At 37.2% G+C, this 19,062-nt stretch overlaps 1 protein-coding gene across 2 annotated transcripts in view; it reads right to left on the bottom strand.

Moving 5' to 3' along the window:
• TRAPPC9 (trafficking protein particle complex 9) overlaps positions 1-19,062 on the bottom strand; it is a 742,651-nt gene that overhangs the window by 687,747 nt on the left and 35,842 nt on the right. For both annotated transcript variants that reach the window (XM_030546427.1, XM_030546428.1), the window contains exons 5-8: positions 16,621-16,647; positions 10,726-10,847; positions 9,302-9,427; positions 5,125-5,341 (exon numbers count right to left, since the gene is read on the bottom strand). In XM_030546427.1, the coding sequence (XP_030402287.1) occupies positions 5,125-5,341; positions 9,302-9,427; positions 10,726-10,847; positions 16,621-16,647 (492 nt within the window). The remainder of the gene's footprint in view (positions 1-5,124; positions 5,342-9,301; positions 9,428-10,725; positions 10,848-16,620; positions 16,648-19,062) is intronic.

Consider the following 19,062-nt stretch of genomic DNA (forward strand, 5'->3'; position numbering starts at 1 on the left):
TGTCTGTGGGACCAATGAATACCCAAGTGAAAACAAGTTTCCTTCATATCAACAGCTGTAAACCAAATGTATTTTTCCAGGGATGGGATTATTGATGCCAGAATGACCATGCAAAATTTCAGCTTCCAAATAAAGTGGTTGAGATTGCAGAGATGAAGGACAGGTCTCCACCCTCCCTTCTTTTTGGGGACTAGGAAGCACATAGAGTAACAACCTTTTCCTTTGCTGGAGGAGGGATTCCACTTCCTACCTGAGAATCCCCTTGAGAGAATGATCCCTGAAGAGGGACAGGAATGAAGGTTTTTGTAGGAAGGAAGGACGGAAACTCAACCACTTAGCCAGATTGAATAATACCCACTTATCCATTATGTCAGCACTCCTGTTGTGGGAACAGTGTACTCAATGACCCCCAAAGGATACACGCAGATCAGATAGTTGTGGTATCATTAAATTTTTGTAGCTCTCAGACTCCCGTAAAATATATTTTCTTGATGTAGATGTGGGAGGTGCAGGGAAACGAGACTTTTGTACTCTTCTTACGAAGGTCATCTGCAGACCACTTGTGATAAACTGTTGAATTGGCAGTCTATATTTGGAAGGCTGGCTGCAATACTTCCTTTTTGGGGCAGACGTACATATTCCCAGGGAGTCAAATAAGTACTTTACAAATAAGTAAAGATTCATCTGTCTTTTCACAGTTGCAGTGGGCTACATCAAAGGTCAAGCCCTCCATGGTGTTTTGGACTTTCCTGGGCAATCACAAAGAATGTGTTGAGAGTCATGGCTACATCACAATGGGCACTGACATCCAGTTACATGTGTCTATTGCTTCAATTGTGATAGAAGTGCCAGCATACCCTCTTCAGTAAGAGCCTGGAATTGAGCTCTGTCTTGTTGTGGCATCAAGGGATCCCAGGGTCACAGTCTCCTAGTATAAGAGATAGACACATTTACAGTGGAATGGTCTGATGGAGATGTAGAAATAGAAGTGTCCGTCAAATTCAGAGCTGCAAACCAGTGCTATGTGGAAAGGGAGGGGATTCTCAGAGACAAAACATGTGAAACTCATTCATAAGAAAGTTTCAAATTTAGTTTCCCGAGTTCCAATATGGGTTGAAGATCTCCAACCTTTTTCTGAATTAGATAGTACTTTGAGTAAAACCACTTTCTTCTGTAACCATTTTGGTCTTCCTTATACAAGCAGGTATAAGGAAGACCACCTAGAATTTCAGCAAGGTTTAATAAAAGACAGATCCCAGAAAAGAAAAGGAAGAGGGGATTGGAAGGAGGAAGGGTTTTAAACTGTATGGCAGATCTGCTGCATATTATCTCTCAAGCTCACCAATCCAAGGTTATAGCTTGCTAGCTGTAAAAATAGTACGGTATAGGCTATCTCCAAATGGAGTTGGGAAATGCAAAACAGGAATTGGCATACAATTCTGGGACCTCATGCCAAATATGAGGTAACGTGTGTGGTCCACAAAAAGACAATGCTGAGGTTTGTCTACCTCTGCTACAGGGTATAAAGGTTACCTTTCTCTGTTGATGACCCTGAAGGGGGTTTTGATATTAAAGTTAATTACATCTTTTCTCAAAGATGAGGGTGGATACCATCTTTGATATCAGATGCAAAAAGTCCCCAGAATGCCTCTTGGTCTTGGCTCCTGTAATAGTCCTTTTTGTTCCCTGGTTCTGCTGCCAGCCTGGGAGTGCATAGATTCAATGAACGTCTCACCTATGGATTGGCTCCACTTATAGAGGTCATCACCAACAAGAAATATCTTATTTTAGGATTCAATAGTCTGAAATCCTTCCTTGCAACCTTAAGACTTTTTAGAGCCTGGAACCATAACTAGTACTTTCTGCAAAGATTTTTCTTGCTTCTTGTCCCCAGTGGTAATCATGGCCAAAACCAATCTCTGCACAGTCTTGGATCCCTGTAAAAGGTCAGAGCAGGGGAGTGAGAGGGGACTGCTAAATGCCTCCTGAAATAGAGCCTGAAGTTTGTTCTACCTCTCCTTTCTTGTCCTCGGAGTAAATACAGAGCATACGAAGCACCTTGATGCCTTAAGGTAACTAACATCCTCATCAGAAACCAGGCAGACCTATAGACAGCTCCTAAATCGTGGCTTATTGATCATTGGATCTGCCCTCTCAGAATTAAAGAGCCAGATTAACTATAACTTTGTTAACTAATAACATATATAATCATAAAAAAGACTAATTCTTAGGTAGTGTTAATGTAGTCACTAACTATACTAAAAGCTTATACTAAAACTAGCTAAAAAGCACCGATCAGGAAGACCTAGACCAAGGGGATATGATAGAGGTCTATAAAATTTTGACTGGTGTGGAGAAAATGAACGAGGAAACGTTATTTACTCCTTCACATAACACAAGTACAAGGGATCACCTAATGAAATTTCCTGGACTGCACTTTTAAAACAAACAAAAGGAAGTACTGGTTGGGATGATTTAGTTGGTGTTGGTCCTATTTTGAGCAGGGGATTGAACTAGATGACCTCCAGAGGTCTCTTTCAACCCTAATATTCTATGATTCTATGACTTCATCCAGTCAGTCTCTCGATCTCTCTGCTAGTAGCTGTTGTGAAGGCCAAAACTATTACAGGGTTCAAAAATGAACTTGATGCACCTATCCTCTATTAACGTATCAAATGCCATTGGCCAGGGATCTAGCACCATGCTCTGAGCATTCCTAAGCTGAAGCTTGCAGTGGACAACAGGGGAATGGATCACTTGATGATTGCCTGGTTCTGTTCATTCCCTCTGCATCAACTGGCACTGACCACTGTCAAAAGATAGGATACTGTGCTAAATGGACCATTGGTCTGATCGAGTCTGGCTGTTCTTACCGTGAACAATCGATAAGGAACTGAGGCAGATGGAGTACCGCACCCCTTTTAAAGCCTCCGAGAATGTTTAGAAACTGGGAGGGGAGGGCAGAAGGAGGTGCACTTGCGCATTAATGGGCACTGCTATTCAGGTTGCACTCTATGGGTAGGAATATGCAGAGAACACTTGAACAAATAGCTCTTCTTGCTACATTGTACAGTAGGTACCACACAAACGTGCTACTGTACAAGAAAGAAAATTCTCCCATATTATCAAGCATTTATTAAAAGACACAGCCAACCAATCGGCTGGTTGGATTTTCCTTATAGGGAAAAAGTTACACAAAAAGGTTTACAAAAAGTATAAAGGCAAATTTAATAATCATGTCATGTCATTCAGCTTATAAAAACAGCTCAAACAACATTCAAAAAATTTTAACTCCTTCAAAAACAACTTATCTGAAACAATCAAACGATCTATGATGAACAGGTTAATGTAAAACTTACACAGGTAAAAAAATATTTTTAAGATAAACTATAAAAGTATAGCTGCGTAATAATGACTGTGCTTGGAAACAATGTTTTTATTTCTACGGCAGCTACAAACTCAGTATATGAGATGATGAAACTGAAAATTGATGGAACAGCAGTCACATCCAGCACATGAGCCTCATCAGTAGCATGAAATCCGCATTCCATTCTGAAGGAGCTGACTGAGGAGATATGAGCCATTAATTATCTTTGAAAAGTCATGGAAGATGGGATAGATTCCAGAAGACTGGAAAGGGCCAAATATAGTGTCAATCTATAAAAAAGGCAATAAGGACAACCTAGAGAATGGACAATTTAATCTAAATCTGCTATGCTGTAGTTTGAACACATTGCTTCTTGTTATGCCCTCTGTGGCAAGACAGAACAATTTTTCTCTATTTTTTTATGGCAGCCTTTCAAGTATTTGAAGACCACTATCATGTCCCACTTAATCTCTTCTTTTCCAAACTAAACATACCCAGTCCTTCAGCCTTTGCTCATACGGCTTGCTTTCCATACTTCGATCATCTTTGTCACTCACCTCTGGACCCTTTCCATGCATCAGTGACCAAAACTGGACACAGTACCCCGGCTGAGGTCTAACCAGCACCAAGTAGAGCGGTACTATCTTTTCCCATGACTTGCATGCTATGCTTCTGTTAATGCAACCCAAAACTGCATTTGCTATTTTTTGCAACAGTATCTCATTGTTAACTCATGTTGCGGTTGTGATCCACCATCGCTCACAGATCCTTCTCAGCGGTGCTATTTGCCAAGCCAGTTTTCCCCCATTCTGTATTTGTGCATTTGGTCTTTCTTTCCAAAGCATAGCAGCTTACATTTTTCTTTTTTGAATTTCATTTTCCTGTACATAGCCAAGTGCTCCAATTTATCAAGATCACTTTGAATTTTAGCTTTATCCTGCACAGTGTTTGAAACCCTCCCTAGCTTTGTCTCACCTGCAAATTTGATCAGAATGCTCTCTATTCCTACACCCAGGTCATTAATAAAGGAACCCCTTCGGAGATCTTTCCCATCTAACATCATTCCATTAATAGCTACTCTTTGTTTATGGCTGTTTATGTATCCACTTATGGTAGTCCTACCAAGCCAGCATTTCTCCAACTTACTTATGAGAATGTCATGTGGGACTGTCAAAAGTCTTAATATACCAGGATTTTAGCATGTCCACTGCATTCACCCATACATCGAACCAGTTACCTTTTTAAAAGAAGGAAATCAAGGTGGTTTGGCATTTGTTCTCAGAAAAGCCATGCTGATCGCTAGTGATCACTCCTTCATCCTCCAGGTATTTGCAAACTGAACGTTTTATACATTGCTCTAGCAGTTCCCATGTATCGAGGACAGGCTGACTGGTCTATAGTTCCCTGGTTCCTCCTTTTTCCTCTCTTTAAAGATTACAGTAGCCCTTCTCCAGTCTTTCAGGACTTCTCCTGTCATCCATGAGTTTGCAAATAATATTGCAAGTGACTCCAAGATTTCTTCTGCTAATTCCTCATTTCTAATACATTTTATTTAAGTACAGTTTGATGGGCTACTGACATTCCTATATATGATCAGAATTTCATATTTATTGAACAAACAGAAGCAGTATTAGCAAAGACAAAGATGCTTCTTTCTAGAATTGCTGGCATCAGATTGAAGTCGATAGAGGAGTTGTTTCTGAAGCAATTTAGTTACACTAATGCAGAAACCAGCAGTTTGAGCCACAGAAACTTACCTTTGCTGAAGTCCTTCGGATCCAAAGACAAACTGTATCCAGGAAGTGTCTCCAAAAGCAGTTTGTAGCAGGCTCGCCAACCGGGCTCTGATATGCTAGGTGCCACACACTGCATTGCTGCTACACGCTTGAAGAACGCAGACTTTCGGTGAAATCCAATACGTTCATACAATTCAGAGAGAATGCTGTAACGCTGGATTTTTTCTTCTTCGGAAAGCTGAAATGTAAAAAAGAAGAGAAAAGAGAGTCAAGTACTTTTTACTATGCTAAAATGTTAAAAATGTAACAACTGAAAAATACATAGAAAATATATCAAAGACAATGAAGGAGCCAGCATTATAGACCCCAATGATCTTGCATATTATAAGCAAACAAGCAAATAATCTCTGGTCCTGGCCCCGTTAGCAGGTTTCTATATCTGCTCTAATGCTTGTGTCCTGAGTTTTACCAAGCCTTTACACTAGGACCTGCATTTTCTAACCCATTTTATATTATCTGCACTTTATATGACCTACGGTTTACATCACTGGACTGGGACTCAGGAGATGTGGGTTTTATTCCTGGCTCTGCAAGTCATTTGTCGCTCTATGCCTCAGTTTCCCCATCTTTAAAATGGAGATAATGATACTCATCTCCTCTGTAAAGCTTTGGGACATATGGATGAAAAGCACATCATATTAAAAAGATGATATTGTAAGTTGCACTTCAGAATTCAATAGATTATGTATAAGTGAAATTTTTATAGCATTTTGTCATTTCAAAGGAACCCTAAGAAATTAATGACAATGAAAAATACCCTGATCTGGTTGAAATAAAAAGGGAATTTTAGCTTGAGAGAAGGTAATTGGCTAAATTAGAATTTGACTAGAAAAATCAAGATTGATGCTCCTAGCTTTGGGAAAAAATGCAAACGATAGCCCTGAAGTGAATAAACCACACAGTTAACAGCAGCCATCCAACTGGCATGTCAGGAATAATGCCCACAAGTAACAGGATGTTTGTTTTAAGTTTCATCTGAAAGACAAAGTCTCCAGTGGGATGATGTTTCTTAGGGTACGTCTACGCTACCTGCTGGATCGATCTATCAGGGATCGATTTATTGCATCTAGTGTAGACGCGGACAAATCATTATTATATTAAAGCACATTTAGGAACATTACAAAGAGATTACTCACTACAATACATACTACTGTAATGTATATTATATAAATTACTCACACGACAAAGAATGCCTAGAAAGCCACCAATATTTAGACATCTACATAAAAATCAAAAATAGCTAAAAATAAAGACTTCAAAAAATGAAACTGATAAACCAAAAAAAGCTGAAGCCCTAATTATATTCATGCATGTGGAACTCTAGTATCAAGAATGCACGTTTCTTGCAGATTACACCACCTTGTAAATTTCCAAGCCTTTTTCAATAGACTAACGAATTCAGAAAAAAGGACAATAGTCGTCCCAGCTTAATCCTTCTTTGATTTTACAAATTTCTAAGTACAATGTAAATATTAATCCTCATGCTTCTGCACAAAAGCCCACAGGAGTCAGGAAATGGACAGTGAAAAGCTTAATCTTGATAGGTATCAAATAGTATGAAAGAACAAACTTGATCAAAACATAAGTTTTCTCTAGTTTATACCAAAGTGAAGCAGCGGTGTGATATCCAATTTAAGCTCACTATTTCTCTCTTGTTTAACTGTAAAGCAAACATTGAAGTTAAATAGAGAAAAAAGTGTCTTGTTTTGGAAAAGTCAGAGGCTGTTAGAGAATATTTCAGTTCTGCAATATCCTAGTAACAAGCAATAAGTTCTGATGCAGTGGGTATTCACCCACGAAAGCTTATGCTCCAATACGTTTGTTAGTCTATAAGGTGCCACAAGACTCTCTGTTGCTTTTTAAAGTTCTTGCAGTGTATCATTGCTGACAGCTAGTGCACAATATATAGCTTGGGCAAACAACCCATAATACACGACTTTAAATCACTGACAACTATCATAAAAAAAGTATGTTTGATAACTTTAAAGGTATGAATGCAACTTCACTCAAAAAAGTCACTAATATACAAAGGAAAAAACTAGTGTTTAAGTAACTCTTGCTCCAGGATTGAAACTATCTAATGGCAAAGAGTATAGGAGTTCAATGAGAAACATCTGTCACTACCTAATTTGGGCAGTCTAAGTTTAGAGCCCAGCAGTGCTTCTCAGACGAGCCAAACAACAAACCATCTCTCCCTCTCCAAGAGCCAAGTGCCAATGCTTCAAATGCAAACCCCCCAAAGTTCCAAACAAGCAGTCTGGGTAGAGCTTTTGTCCAGAAGTCCAAGCCTCTATGTCTCCATGTACCCAGTGGCAGGTGTTCTTTGAGGTGTTCGTCCCATAACATACCCCATCATACAATTATGCTTAATATTTATCCTAAGACAGTATCTTATAACAATTTTCATATCAACTTAGCTCTTTTTCCACAACCTCAAAGGAAGATTCTAGTCATAACGTGTGATACTTAAGACAAGAACTAGTCATAACATGTGTGATACTAGACAAGAACATAGGTGCTATAAATGAATTTTCAAAACAATATTTAGATGCATCTGTCAGTGTCTCTAGCATCTAGCCATCTGTGCAACATATAAAGGAAATGGTAGGCCTCCTATTTCTAATCTGAAGATTGTTAAAGCAAAAGTGAGGAGAACAATACAATGACAGAAGATTCAAGCCTATGGAAAATCCATCCAGAGCCAAGGTGTATTGCTCCAAATATCTACAGAAGAGAGCTGGTAGAGCTTGGCATTGTCATTTGAGACAAAAATCTACAGCCACAATGCCTCACTCATCCAATTTAACACATCTATCTTTAGTAATAATTACAATTTAATCTATTTTTCATATATATATTTTAAAGCCAGAAAAAACTGCTATCTAGTCTAACCTCCTACACAACACAAGCCAAAGAATTTCACCTAGTGATTTATGCCACAACTTCTTGTTGAACTAGAGCATATCTTTTAGTAAGACATCCATCTTTATTTTAAAGAAGACTTCAAGTGATGGAGATTGCACCACTTTCCATGGTAAATTGTTCTAATGGTTAATTATCCTCATTGTTTAAAAAAAATTGCCTTATTTTAGTCTAAATTTCTAGTTTCAACTTTTAGTCACTGGATCTTTTCATGCTTCCCTTCCTAGATTGAAGAGCTCTGCACCAGTAGAAACCTTTACTCCAGCACATACTTTTACATCTTTGTTATACATTTTCTAAACACAGAGGAACATACAATCTGGGAATCATTCTCCAGAAGAAATTTTTCCATTCAGCCACTTGTTTGGTAGTTCAGAGGACTCAGAATGTGGAGCATTCAGACAACAAATTGGCCTCTGCCCACTTGAGAAGCAAAAATTAGTCAGTGCTTTGATCTCTAAACCTATTCACTCCACTAGTAATAGAGATTCACCTAGGTCAGATGTCCTCCAGGGAAGAACTATACATCCCTTCTGCAAGTGACAGCTGAATAAAGTGATAATTGCCATTGTACCAACCTGTTAAGGATGTGTTTTCTACACAACTGCAGGCTGGAAGTGCCAAGTGTGAATCATTCCACAAGTTCCAGGACATATTCATAAAATAATTTCTCTTTCAAGGATCACATTGTCTTGAGTTGACAAATGTTCAGTTGAGGCTCACCATAAGACCCTCCCCATATGAAAGACTTATTCATCTAATGTGATATATTTTTATGCTGGGCTTTGAGTCTGGTTTTCAGTGGTTTGAATTTTTTTAAACAAAATGTATCGTATTATACATATAATGTTCATATCTCACATAACAGATGCAGCTGAGGAATAATAGGTATGATACAACTGATAGTGTGGCCAATTTTCTCTAGCATAGCTTTCCAATAAGACCTTTGACAGCCGGGAATCCCTAAGACACTTTTATTCTTCACTTCAAGAGTATGACCAATAGTCTTCAATCTCACACACCAAGCCTCTACATTTAGATGGAGTTGTTAGTATATCTAACATGCTTTGAGATCATGGGATGTAAGGTGCTAAAGAGGTGTAAAGCATTATTTCAAGACAGAATAGCAAAATAAGGTTCCTAAATTCAAGGATTTTTCACCCCTTAATGACTTTTTCATTCTGAGTTTAAAAAAACCAACAGTTTATACACTCACCTGACGAAGGTTGATATAAACTGCATTCTGAAGAAACTCAGAAGCTTCCATGCTTCTTTTCTGTATTGCTAGGACTCTCACCGCCTTCACACAGGCTTCCAACTCAATCACACCAGCATTTTTATACTTGAAAAAAGAGGAAACAAAAATAACCGAAGTGCCTTAATATACAAGCATGCCTCTCTTTGTCAGGCTTGAAAAATGTTTCTGTGCATGCAACTCACATTTCATTCTTTTCACTTCACCAAAATCCATACAATTACCTCTGAACACTAATGATTACATTGTTGGATTAGCGACTTATGATGCACACTAACGAACAACAATCCATCCTTGAACTGCTAAAGTCAGCTTCATCTCAGTGTAATTTTTACTATCTGTATATAACAGTTTTCTTTGTTTGGAGATTCTTCTTTCATTGCAAACATGACATTAAAACCCATATTTTTAAAAACTTGGTTTCAGAACAATGCAAAATAAATGTTTTGAAGCTTAAAGAAGGGGATGACAGAACTGAACAAAACGTTAAGATACAGCTAGGTACTGTTATGTAATATCATGAAATGTACCCGTTCTACAGATAAGGATACCCAGTTACGCTGATGCAAAAGGGAATTTATAATACAAAGGTTTTTAACTCTAAACAGAAGTTTACAGCCACCTTAACACCATATGCTCTGAGGATGCAGTTTAGACACAGAAATCTGGAAAAAGGGTCCAGTATGGCTGATGGATTTAAAAGTTCCTTTTAGTCTCCATTTAAGGATCAGATAAAATAATATTTGCTTTACTGTTTCTTCAGGTCCCCCCGCCTCCTTCTTCACACGCTCCTGAGACTAATGTTCTAAATATTTCATTCCAGGAAAGGTACCGTTAGTTGCAAACCCTTCAATAAACTCAAGACACCACTCAAAGATTGCTCCAGCATACATATGTTAGTCAGCTTACACAGTAACGTGTCAATGACAGACATACACATGAATATTCAAAAGTATAACTGTGCCCACCATTTAACAGAGAACTTTCCCAAAATAACTAGCATTAATTAGTATATATATTTTAAAGTGCTTTTGTTAATCTACAGGCCTTACAGTCTAAAGGCACAAGTGGTGCAGTACACAGTACAACTCAACAGAACACCATAGTTTGAGGTTGGTCCCTTGTAGTGTGAAGGCTTAACCAGAATTCTGAAATAGCCAGATCCCCTATCAGACAGCAGACTCTGTATGCCCTCTGTGTGCTGTACTGTTAAGTTACTCATGTTTCTTACAACATTATTGTACCCTTACACAAATGAAAAGAATACGCCAACATTTATATGTAGTTTGTAAGGCAGGTGATCTTTAACATCAACTAAAAATGCATTGACAGTACACTGGAATTGATGCATGTATGGAAGTTTTTCATAATGCACGTAAGGTTACCTTGCTATAGTAAGAAATGGCCTCTTTATATTTATCTATGATGTCTTCAGGGCCAAGGCAGTTCTTGGCACGTCCTATTTCAGCACTGGTATCTGCATTTATACCATTTGAAGTGAGGGCACCTACAGTGGAACAGAGTAAGGAAGGAGCAAGAAGCTTCTGGTTAAAAATTAAACATATCTAATAAGCTAGAATACAAAATAGGTTTCAGTGAAGTGTAAATAATGAATAAATAAAGAAGCCATGTCCTGGCTGAGTGACAAATGACTGCAGAATATTATGCCTTACTAAAATGAACTAAAAAAATAATTCAATCATAAAAAAGGCAAACAGGAGATATAGCTATTTGGTTATGAAAGAACATTCAATATATGAATTTATGGTCTCCTATACCTACCTCAATGTTCAGACTTCATTTAAAAATAAGGTTTTATTTCAAGAATTAAATAACCATAGCCCATTCAAAATTATACAATTTAACTTTGAGAAGCTTTACATTTGTACGATTTATATTTTAATTTTAAATTTTATATTTTTAAAAATTTAGTGAACAATTATACATAACAAATGTCATAAATTTTACTAGTCAGAATCAGTATCAAAACACTCCAAAAGCCTTTAAAATGAACTTCTTTCATATATCCAACCTCAGAAAACCATAGGAAAACAAATGAGCCTTGCAGCACGTCCTAAAGGTCATCAAATCTGAGCCTATCATACCAAGGATATAGGAAGCAAGTTCACATCCTGAGGACTCCCTAACCAAATTACACATTGCAACCAGCGCCCTCCAACTCTGACCTCCCTCCAAGCCTGTTTAATCACTAACCTCTGTTATTCCCCTTTGCTTAATCTTTCCCAAAATAAAAAATTAAAATAAAAGGATTGTGTCAAAGAAGGGAAAATTTAAGCAATGAGACATGTGCCCATTACCACCTTAATTCCTTTGCTTGTATGTTTATCCTTGTCCATTTGTGTTTTGTCTTAAGTTGCAAGCTCCTCAAGGAATGGGACCATATAGCCCATGGGTTTAGAGTCTAGCACAATAGGGCCCAAATCCTGATTGGGTCCTTTGGAGGCTCCCGCAACAAATAACCACCATTGTCCTTGCTAAGAATTCAAAGAAGCTCTTCCTATTATTTAGAGTAAACTATGGACCATTAAGAGTCAATATTGGATCTATTTATGTTTCACACTGGATATTATTACATACTTGATCAAAGATGGAAGTGACAGAAAAACCATCCATTACAAATAATGATAGGACTATGATTACTTTGCATCCCCCATTAGTAACCAGTGGGCAATCTTAAATAAAGATGTGAGAACTGATGAATTAGTTAATATTGTACATCAAGTTCAGAGTATGATTTGTTTTGATAAGATATTGATATTCACAGACCTATACTCCAACTTATTCAACCAATAAAATATCAGAATATTGTGCAAAATTATACTGAAGGGATACGTTTCATAAGAGACCTATTTTGATATAGATGATGATTCAACAATACAGTACTGTTGCAAAAAAGCAAACAAACAATCTTGGGGCTGGTCTACACTGGGAGAGGGTGTCGAGCTAAGATACGCAACTTCAGCTAAGTGAATAGCACAGCTGAGGTCCAAGTATCTTAGATCGATTTACCTCGGATCCTCATGGCGCAGGATCGATGTCTGCAGCTCCCCCATCGACTCCGCTACCACCGCTCGCTCAGGTGGAGTTCCGGAGTCGATGGGGAGCGTGTTCAGGGATCAATATATCGTGTCTAGATGAGATGTGATATATCGATCCCCAACCGCCAATAGGGCGGGTAGTCTGGATGTACCCTTGGATGTATTGGCAGGAGTGTTGTAAGCAAGACACAAGCAGTAATTCTTCCAGTCTTCTCCGCACTGATAAGGTCTCGACTGGAGTACAGTGTCCAGTTCTGGGCACCACACTTGAGGAAAATTGTGGACAAACTGGAGAAAGTCCAGAGGACAGCAACAAATAGATTAAAGGTCTAGAAAACATGATCAGGAAAGATTGAAAAAATTGGGTTTGTTTAGTCTGGAAAAGAAGACTGAGGAAGGATATGATGATAACCTTCAAGTATGTAAAAGGCTCTTATAAAGAGGAAGGTGATAAATGGTTATCCTAAATCACTAAGGACAGGACAAGAAGTAATGGACTTAAATTGCACCAAGGGAGATTTAGGTTAGATAGTAGCAAAAACTTAACTGTAGGGTAGTTAAGCCAAGGAACAAATTACCTGTGGAATCTCTGTCACTGGAGGTTCTTAAGAACAGGTTAGACAAACATCTGTCAGGGATGGTAGAAGATAATACTGGGTCCTACATCAATCCAGAAGACTGGAGTAGATGACCTATCAAGGTTCCTACATTTCTATGATTCTATATACTTGGGGAAAATCAATATTGTAAAAATAGAGATGTTAAAGCTAAAAACAGTCTTCTTCCGGACTTCTATGGTAGTAACTGAGAAAAAAGTGAGCAGTAGATTTCAAGTCAGTCAGGCTAACCTAAACTGACACTATTTAAAAGAAACCACATAGGGAGCACAAAAAACATATTTTTTTTTAAAACCTCTGCTCAGTCTTCTGCTATTTAGTCAGATTCATCTCTCCTTATGCTAGAACTGTGATTCTACAATCTGCATTCAATGGTTTAATTTGTGCTGTTAAAGGATGAGCCCACGAGATAAATGTTCTGAATAAAAGACTGCCTTGATAAGAAAATAGGGAAATACAGATTCCAAATTACTTGAAATTAAAAAAAAAAAAGCAAAGCTCATTTACTAGATGCAGCCACAGATGGTTATGAATGAAGTTATGAAGAGAAAAAAGCCTTAAAGCCAATAGAGATATCAGAACAGAAAAGGATTAGGAATATAAAGATTAAACCACCACAAAATATCGCCAGAATACAATAGTGTTTATAACAGAATGGCTGACAGTCTCTAGTATCTCTGAAATTTCTTCAAGTTAATGAACTGAAGGAGATTCGGGAGCTCACTTTCAAAAAAATCTGAGACACAGTAAGCAATCTTGATGGGATTATATGTCCTACTTCAAAATGAAGGAATAAATGCTCGGAACTGTAAGAAAAATCTCATTTTCTTTCAGTAATCTAAAATTATGTACATGGATTTTTAAAAGGGCTAGAGTTTTAAGTAATATGAATTGTATCTTGCCTCTGTCTATTGTTATATATGTATATGTAGATAAAGAATAAAATCTTGTTCTTCAAGGTTAAACACCGCATATAACTATTTAGATGCATTATAGCAAATGTTTGCTTTCCCCCAAAGCATAAATCAAGTATTGATCACTAGCAGTGACAGGATACAAGACTTAAACAATTGGTCTGACCCATTGCAGCATCTCTTATGTTCCAGGCAATGCACCCACGTTATCTAAGTCATCTGGCTAAGTCACTCATTTCATGAAGACATGAGATTCTACCTGCCTTTTTAGGGTTTAAGTACAGAAAAGGGCAAAATGATTAGGCGTATGAAACAGCTTCTATATGAAAAGAGATTAATACAACAGACTTTTCAGCTTGGAAAAGAGACAACTAATGGGGAATATGATAGAGGTCTATAAAATTATGACTGGTGTGGAGAAAGTAAATATCGAAGTGTTATTTACTCCTCCTCCTCACATGAGCTAGGGATCACCAAATGAAATTAACAGGCAGCAAGTTTAAAACCAAAAAAAAAAAAAAGAAAAAAAGAAAGAAAGTATTTCTTCACACAATGCACAGTCAACCTGTGGAACTCTCTGCCAGAGGATGTTGCGAAGGCCAAGATTAACAGAGTTCAAAAAAGAACGAGGTAATTAATGGAAGACAAGTCTATCAAAGGCTATTAGCCAGAATGGGCAGGGATGGTGTCCTTAGCCTCTGTTTGCCAGAAACTGGGAATTGGCAACAAGGGATGGATCACTTGATGATTTCCTGTTCTGTTCATTCTCTCTGAAGCACCTGGCACTGGAAGACAGGATATTGGGCTAGATGGACCTTTGGTCTGATCCAGTATGGCCATTCTTATGTTCTTCTCTCAAAAGAGATCACACACTGCTTCCTTCATTCCAGTCAAATTTACACTTTCCCGAAACAGAGTAACAGAGGTTGAATTGGACATGTAGGATCCTCCATAAGAAGTTGTACAGTTTAAGTTACTGCAAACAACTTGGCTTCCACAAGCCATGAGGAAAAAAAAGCAGAAGTAGCACTCTCCCCTTTTATGCCTCCAAGCTTAATCCATGGGTACAGGCTCCCCTCCAACTGCGGAATTGGAGGAGAAAATGGAGGTCTTACACTTTTACATCAATTGCTTTTGTGAGAAAGCTTATTTAATAGAAGCTATTGAAGAATCCCTAAACCAAAACATGAACACTGTTTAGACATCTACAAAGCAGCGCTAACATCATATAGGAACAAATACAATACTGTTCATATGAAAACTAGTGGACAATTTTTCATTTTATTCTAAGCAATTGAGCCATGAACAGCTGTCATGAATATAGAGAAATGTGATCTTCACTTAAATATAAACCTTCAAACAGTGAAACTATTTTAAATGGTCATTTCAATTTAAGGTGATCCATTTGGCAGTTTCGCTGTATCTTTTTTTTTTAAGAAAGTAACGACAGCCTTTATAATCTATATTCGTTTTAAAACAAAGGTACATTCCTACTGTCATTTCTATATAAAACAGCCCTTTTTCAGTTTATTTTGGATATCTTCATTTTAATACAATTGTTCCCAGAAAAACAACTTATTTGCCTATGAAAAACTGAAATACGTTGCTAAGGTGTTTCATGTTACATTAACTGAGGGCAAGGAAAATTATGAAATTATAATTAACTATATCTAAAAGAAGCAATTAACCCTTTTGTTGCAAAGTGCCACAGAGCACCAAGGTATAAGTATTTTTTCATTACTGCTTATGCAACAAACTGCCTTTAGGGTCTGCTGCAAGTCTCATTTCTTCAACTTGTCTGTTCTGAATCATATTTGCCGCACACCCACTCTATACCTGTTCATTTTTTGTTCTTCTATTCATATTGCTAAATGGGATAAGACTTCACTGAAATGGGTTGGGTGGCTTGCATCACAGCTTTTGGGTTTGTCATAGTGACAGATGTCGTGATAGTGTCCAGGTGAATACTGTATTTACATCTTAATGCATTCTATTTGGTTTTTGTTGTCTGATACTCAGATGTCTCAAGAGACACCTTGCGAATGGACTAAATAAATGAATCCCAAATCACATAATTTTGGTCTAATAAACACAAGTTACAATTTGTAAATCATCTTTTATCATCAACAGCCTTTGGTGGTAAACTGAATGCTGCTTCAGAGTTTGAGCAAAGTAATTATTGAAACAGAAATAAAAACCCACAGGAATAAGAATGCTAGGAAGACACTATATTTAGAACAGAGGAAAGTCAACATTACTGCTCTAGAAAAAGGCATTAAGACTACTACCTCACAGCATTACTAAAAATATAACTGGAAAAAAAAAATCAAGGAGTTCTTGAAAGTAAATGGACAGAGAAAGTTAAGCCAGATTTCTAGCCATTCTGATGTCATTTAGACCGTGTTCTCCAAAATCCATATGATCATGACAAAGTCGCAGGTTCAATTTCTTAAAAATGCCTATCAACTTTTGGATAAGTGACTTGATATATCTTGGGCCTGATTTTCGGAAGTGCTGAGCATCCACAAAACTAAGAGTCAAATCAGCCCCACACTTTATATACTGATACCAAAAACTGAGGCACAAAGTCTGAACCAATTTTGAAAATTTAGCTGTAATCATCCACACAGATGCAAAACAAGTTAAAAAAAAAAGCTTACTGTCAGAAAACAAGCAAAAAGACAAAGTACCTGGGTCAATGAGAACTTCTTGTGCCCCTAGGAGGAAAAAAAATGATTTTTTCAGCCTTAAAAATATAGCCAACATAAAGTAAGCTATTGCAATATATTTTACAACTATTGTCAGTCATAAGCAGAATTACAGGAAAATTATTAAAATCTAGCACAGACACTGCTGTTAAAACAATAGTTGATTAATTTGAAGTCACAGCACAACAATTGTCGTTTGGTTACAACACATTTACCATATCTTGTACCTACATTAAATGTCCTTTTTTAAAAATATATCATCAGAAAAAAAAGTTATGACTAGTTCTAAGACCAAACCAAAAGAATTAATATTTTAAAGTCAAATCCTAGATCTTAATTTTTAGTCATCCCTCCCTTCTTTTTGTTAGCAAGCTTCCATAACACAGTGTACTTATACGTGCTTGTAGTGTATTTACCACACAATTACTACCATTAGGACCCTTATACTTTAATGTCTTCTGACTTCCTTTAAAAAGATCATCCTTTTTTTTTTTTTTTTTAAGATTTTGTTAATGACTCTACCATCACAGAGCACGGCTCTTCAGAAACTGAATACGTGTTGGTGGTAGACTTCAGTCAAGGTTGGGTAGCAGAAAGAAACGCTCTCTACATCTCAGATGTAGAGGTAGTCCATGAGATTCTAATATAGGATGTTTTGTGTAAGGCCTACCCAACACTCAAGCCATTTATGTTAAATATATGGAAAAAGGAGATTGTATTTAAGAAGTGACTTCATTTTTTTTTAATTAGATACAGCATCCTGTTGCTCTCAACCCTGCAAAAGATAATTGAAATGTGAAGAGAGGGCTCAATAGCCCCAAACTATGTGTGTTCTTTATCCGATAGCTTGTACTTCCTTAAACTGATTCTCAGTCTCTAGACCAGACAGGTAAACTAGAAATTTAAAAGCTACAGGAAAACTGAATTTAAATTTTCTATACCTAACTCTATAAGGCTATTTTACTTGGCACTTTTAAAAATGTAAGAAATCAAATAGAAAGGCAACTGAAAAAAGTAAGATACTTCAGACAGAGGAAGTTGCACAAACAGTATGTACTAAACAGGAAACAACAATCAGAAAATCTTAGAGAAGAAAGATACAAAAATGTTTGTGTTATAATCAGACCTTTATATATAATTTTTGGAGAGATGGTTTGGGATCAGGATATAGTAGCTGTTCCGACAAAGATTAGAATCCAACTATTTAGACCTCAAAATGACAGTGATAATAACTAGGGCTAGTGATGAGATCTTGTGGACTGTAAAATAACAGCTCTAGATTAAGATGTGTGTTCCTGAAAGGTATGGAGTGAAGAGAACAGACTAAATTAAAACACTAGTTGTCTCTATGAATGTTTACTTGATGCAGAGAGTGGCTTATTGGAAAGCTTTTAACAAGAAATTTAAGAAGTTTATATTTACCAGTGTATTAAATATACAACTTGCAGAAGTGACTGGAAGACACTGCAAATTATTAAATTACAAAACAAATGAAGAAAGTAGTAATAAATCACAAAATGTATTTTGTTCAGTTATTCTGACATGAATTATGATAACATACTTTTGTAAAAATAAGTTTTAGTAACGAGACCTCACTGCAACATCTACTATTATATCTTTGCTGAGAAGGTGAAGAGAGCCACAACTGTGTGCTTGATGAGTGGGATATCATCTTGTCCAACTTGGAAGACGCATACTAACACAGGGGTTCTCAAACTGGGGGTTGGGACCCCTCAGGGTCATGCGGTTATTACATGGGAGGTCGCGAGCTGTCAGCCCCCACCACAAACCCCACTTTGCCGCCAGCATTTACAATGGTGTTAAATGTTTATAAATTAAAAACACTTTTTTATTACTACTATTAAGGGGGAGGTCGCACACCGAGGCTTGCTGCGTGAAAAGGGTCATTAGTACAAAAGTTTGAGAACCACTGAGGTTATGGGACTAGCTGGACAAACTTTATTTACTTAAATGACATGAATACCTGGTGTAATCTTTTGAAATATGCTCTTTTACTGTAAAGTTGAAGTGTCAATACATATAATTTGTAATTCATCCCTTGAAAATGCAAAATAAATGTTTGCCAGTTTTGATATGTATATTAAGCAAAGCTATTTTTTTTACAAGATGGAATTAGTTCTGATCACAATTTTAAAAAGAATTTATGATTAGCTGTTAAACAAGGGAATGGGGATTGTTTTTTGTTTGTTTGTTTTTTAAACTCTAAATAGCTAGCAGGCACTCTCTCCAAGGAAGCAACAAAGAGTCCTGTGGCACCTTAAAGACTAACAGATGTACCGGAGCATAAGCTTTCGTGGGTGAATACTCACTTCATCATTACTTGCCACAGGTGCCACAAGACTCTTTGGTGCTTTTTACAGATCCAGGCTACCCCTCTGATACCTGTCTCCAAGGAAGGTAACC

The sequence above is a fragment of the Gopherus evgoodei genome, unplaced genomic scaffold (genome assembly GCF_007399415.2).
Source record: "Gopherus evgoodei ecotype Sinaloan lineage unplaced genomic scaffold, rGopEvg1_v1.p scaffold_44_arrow_ctg1, whole genome shotgun sequence".
NCBI lineage: Eukaryota > Metazoa > Chordata > Testudines > Testudinidae > Gopherus > Gopherus evgoodei.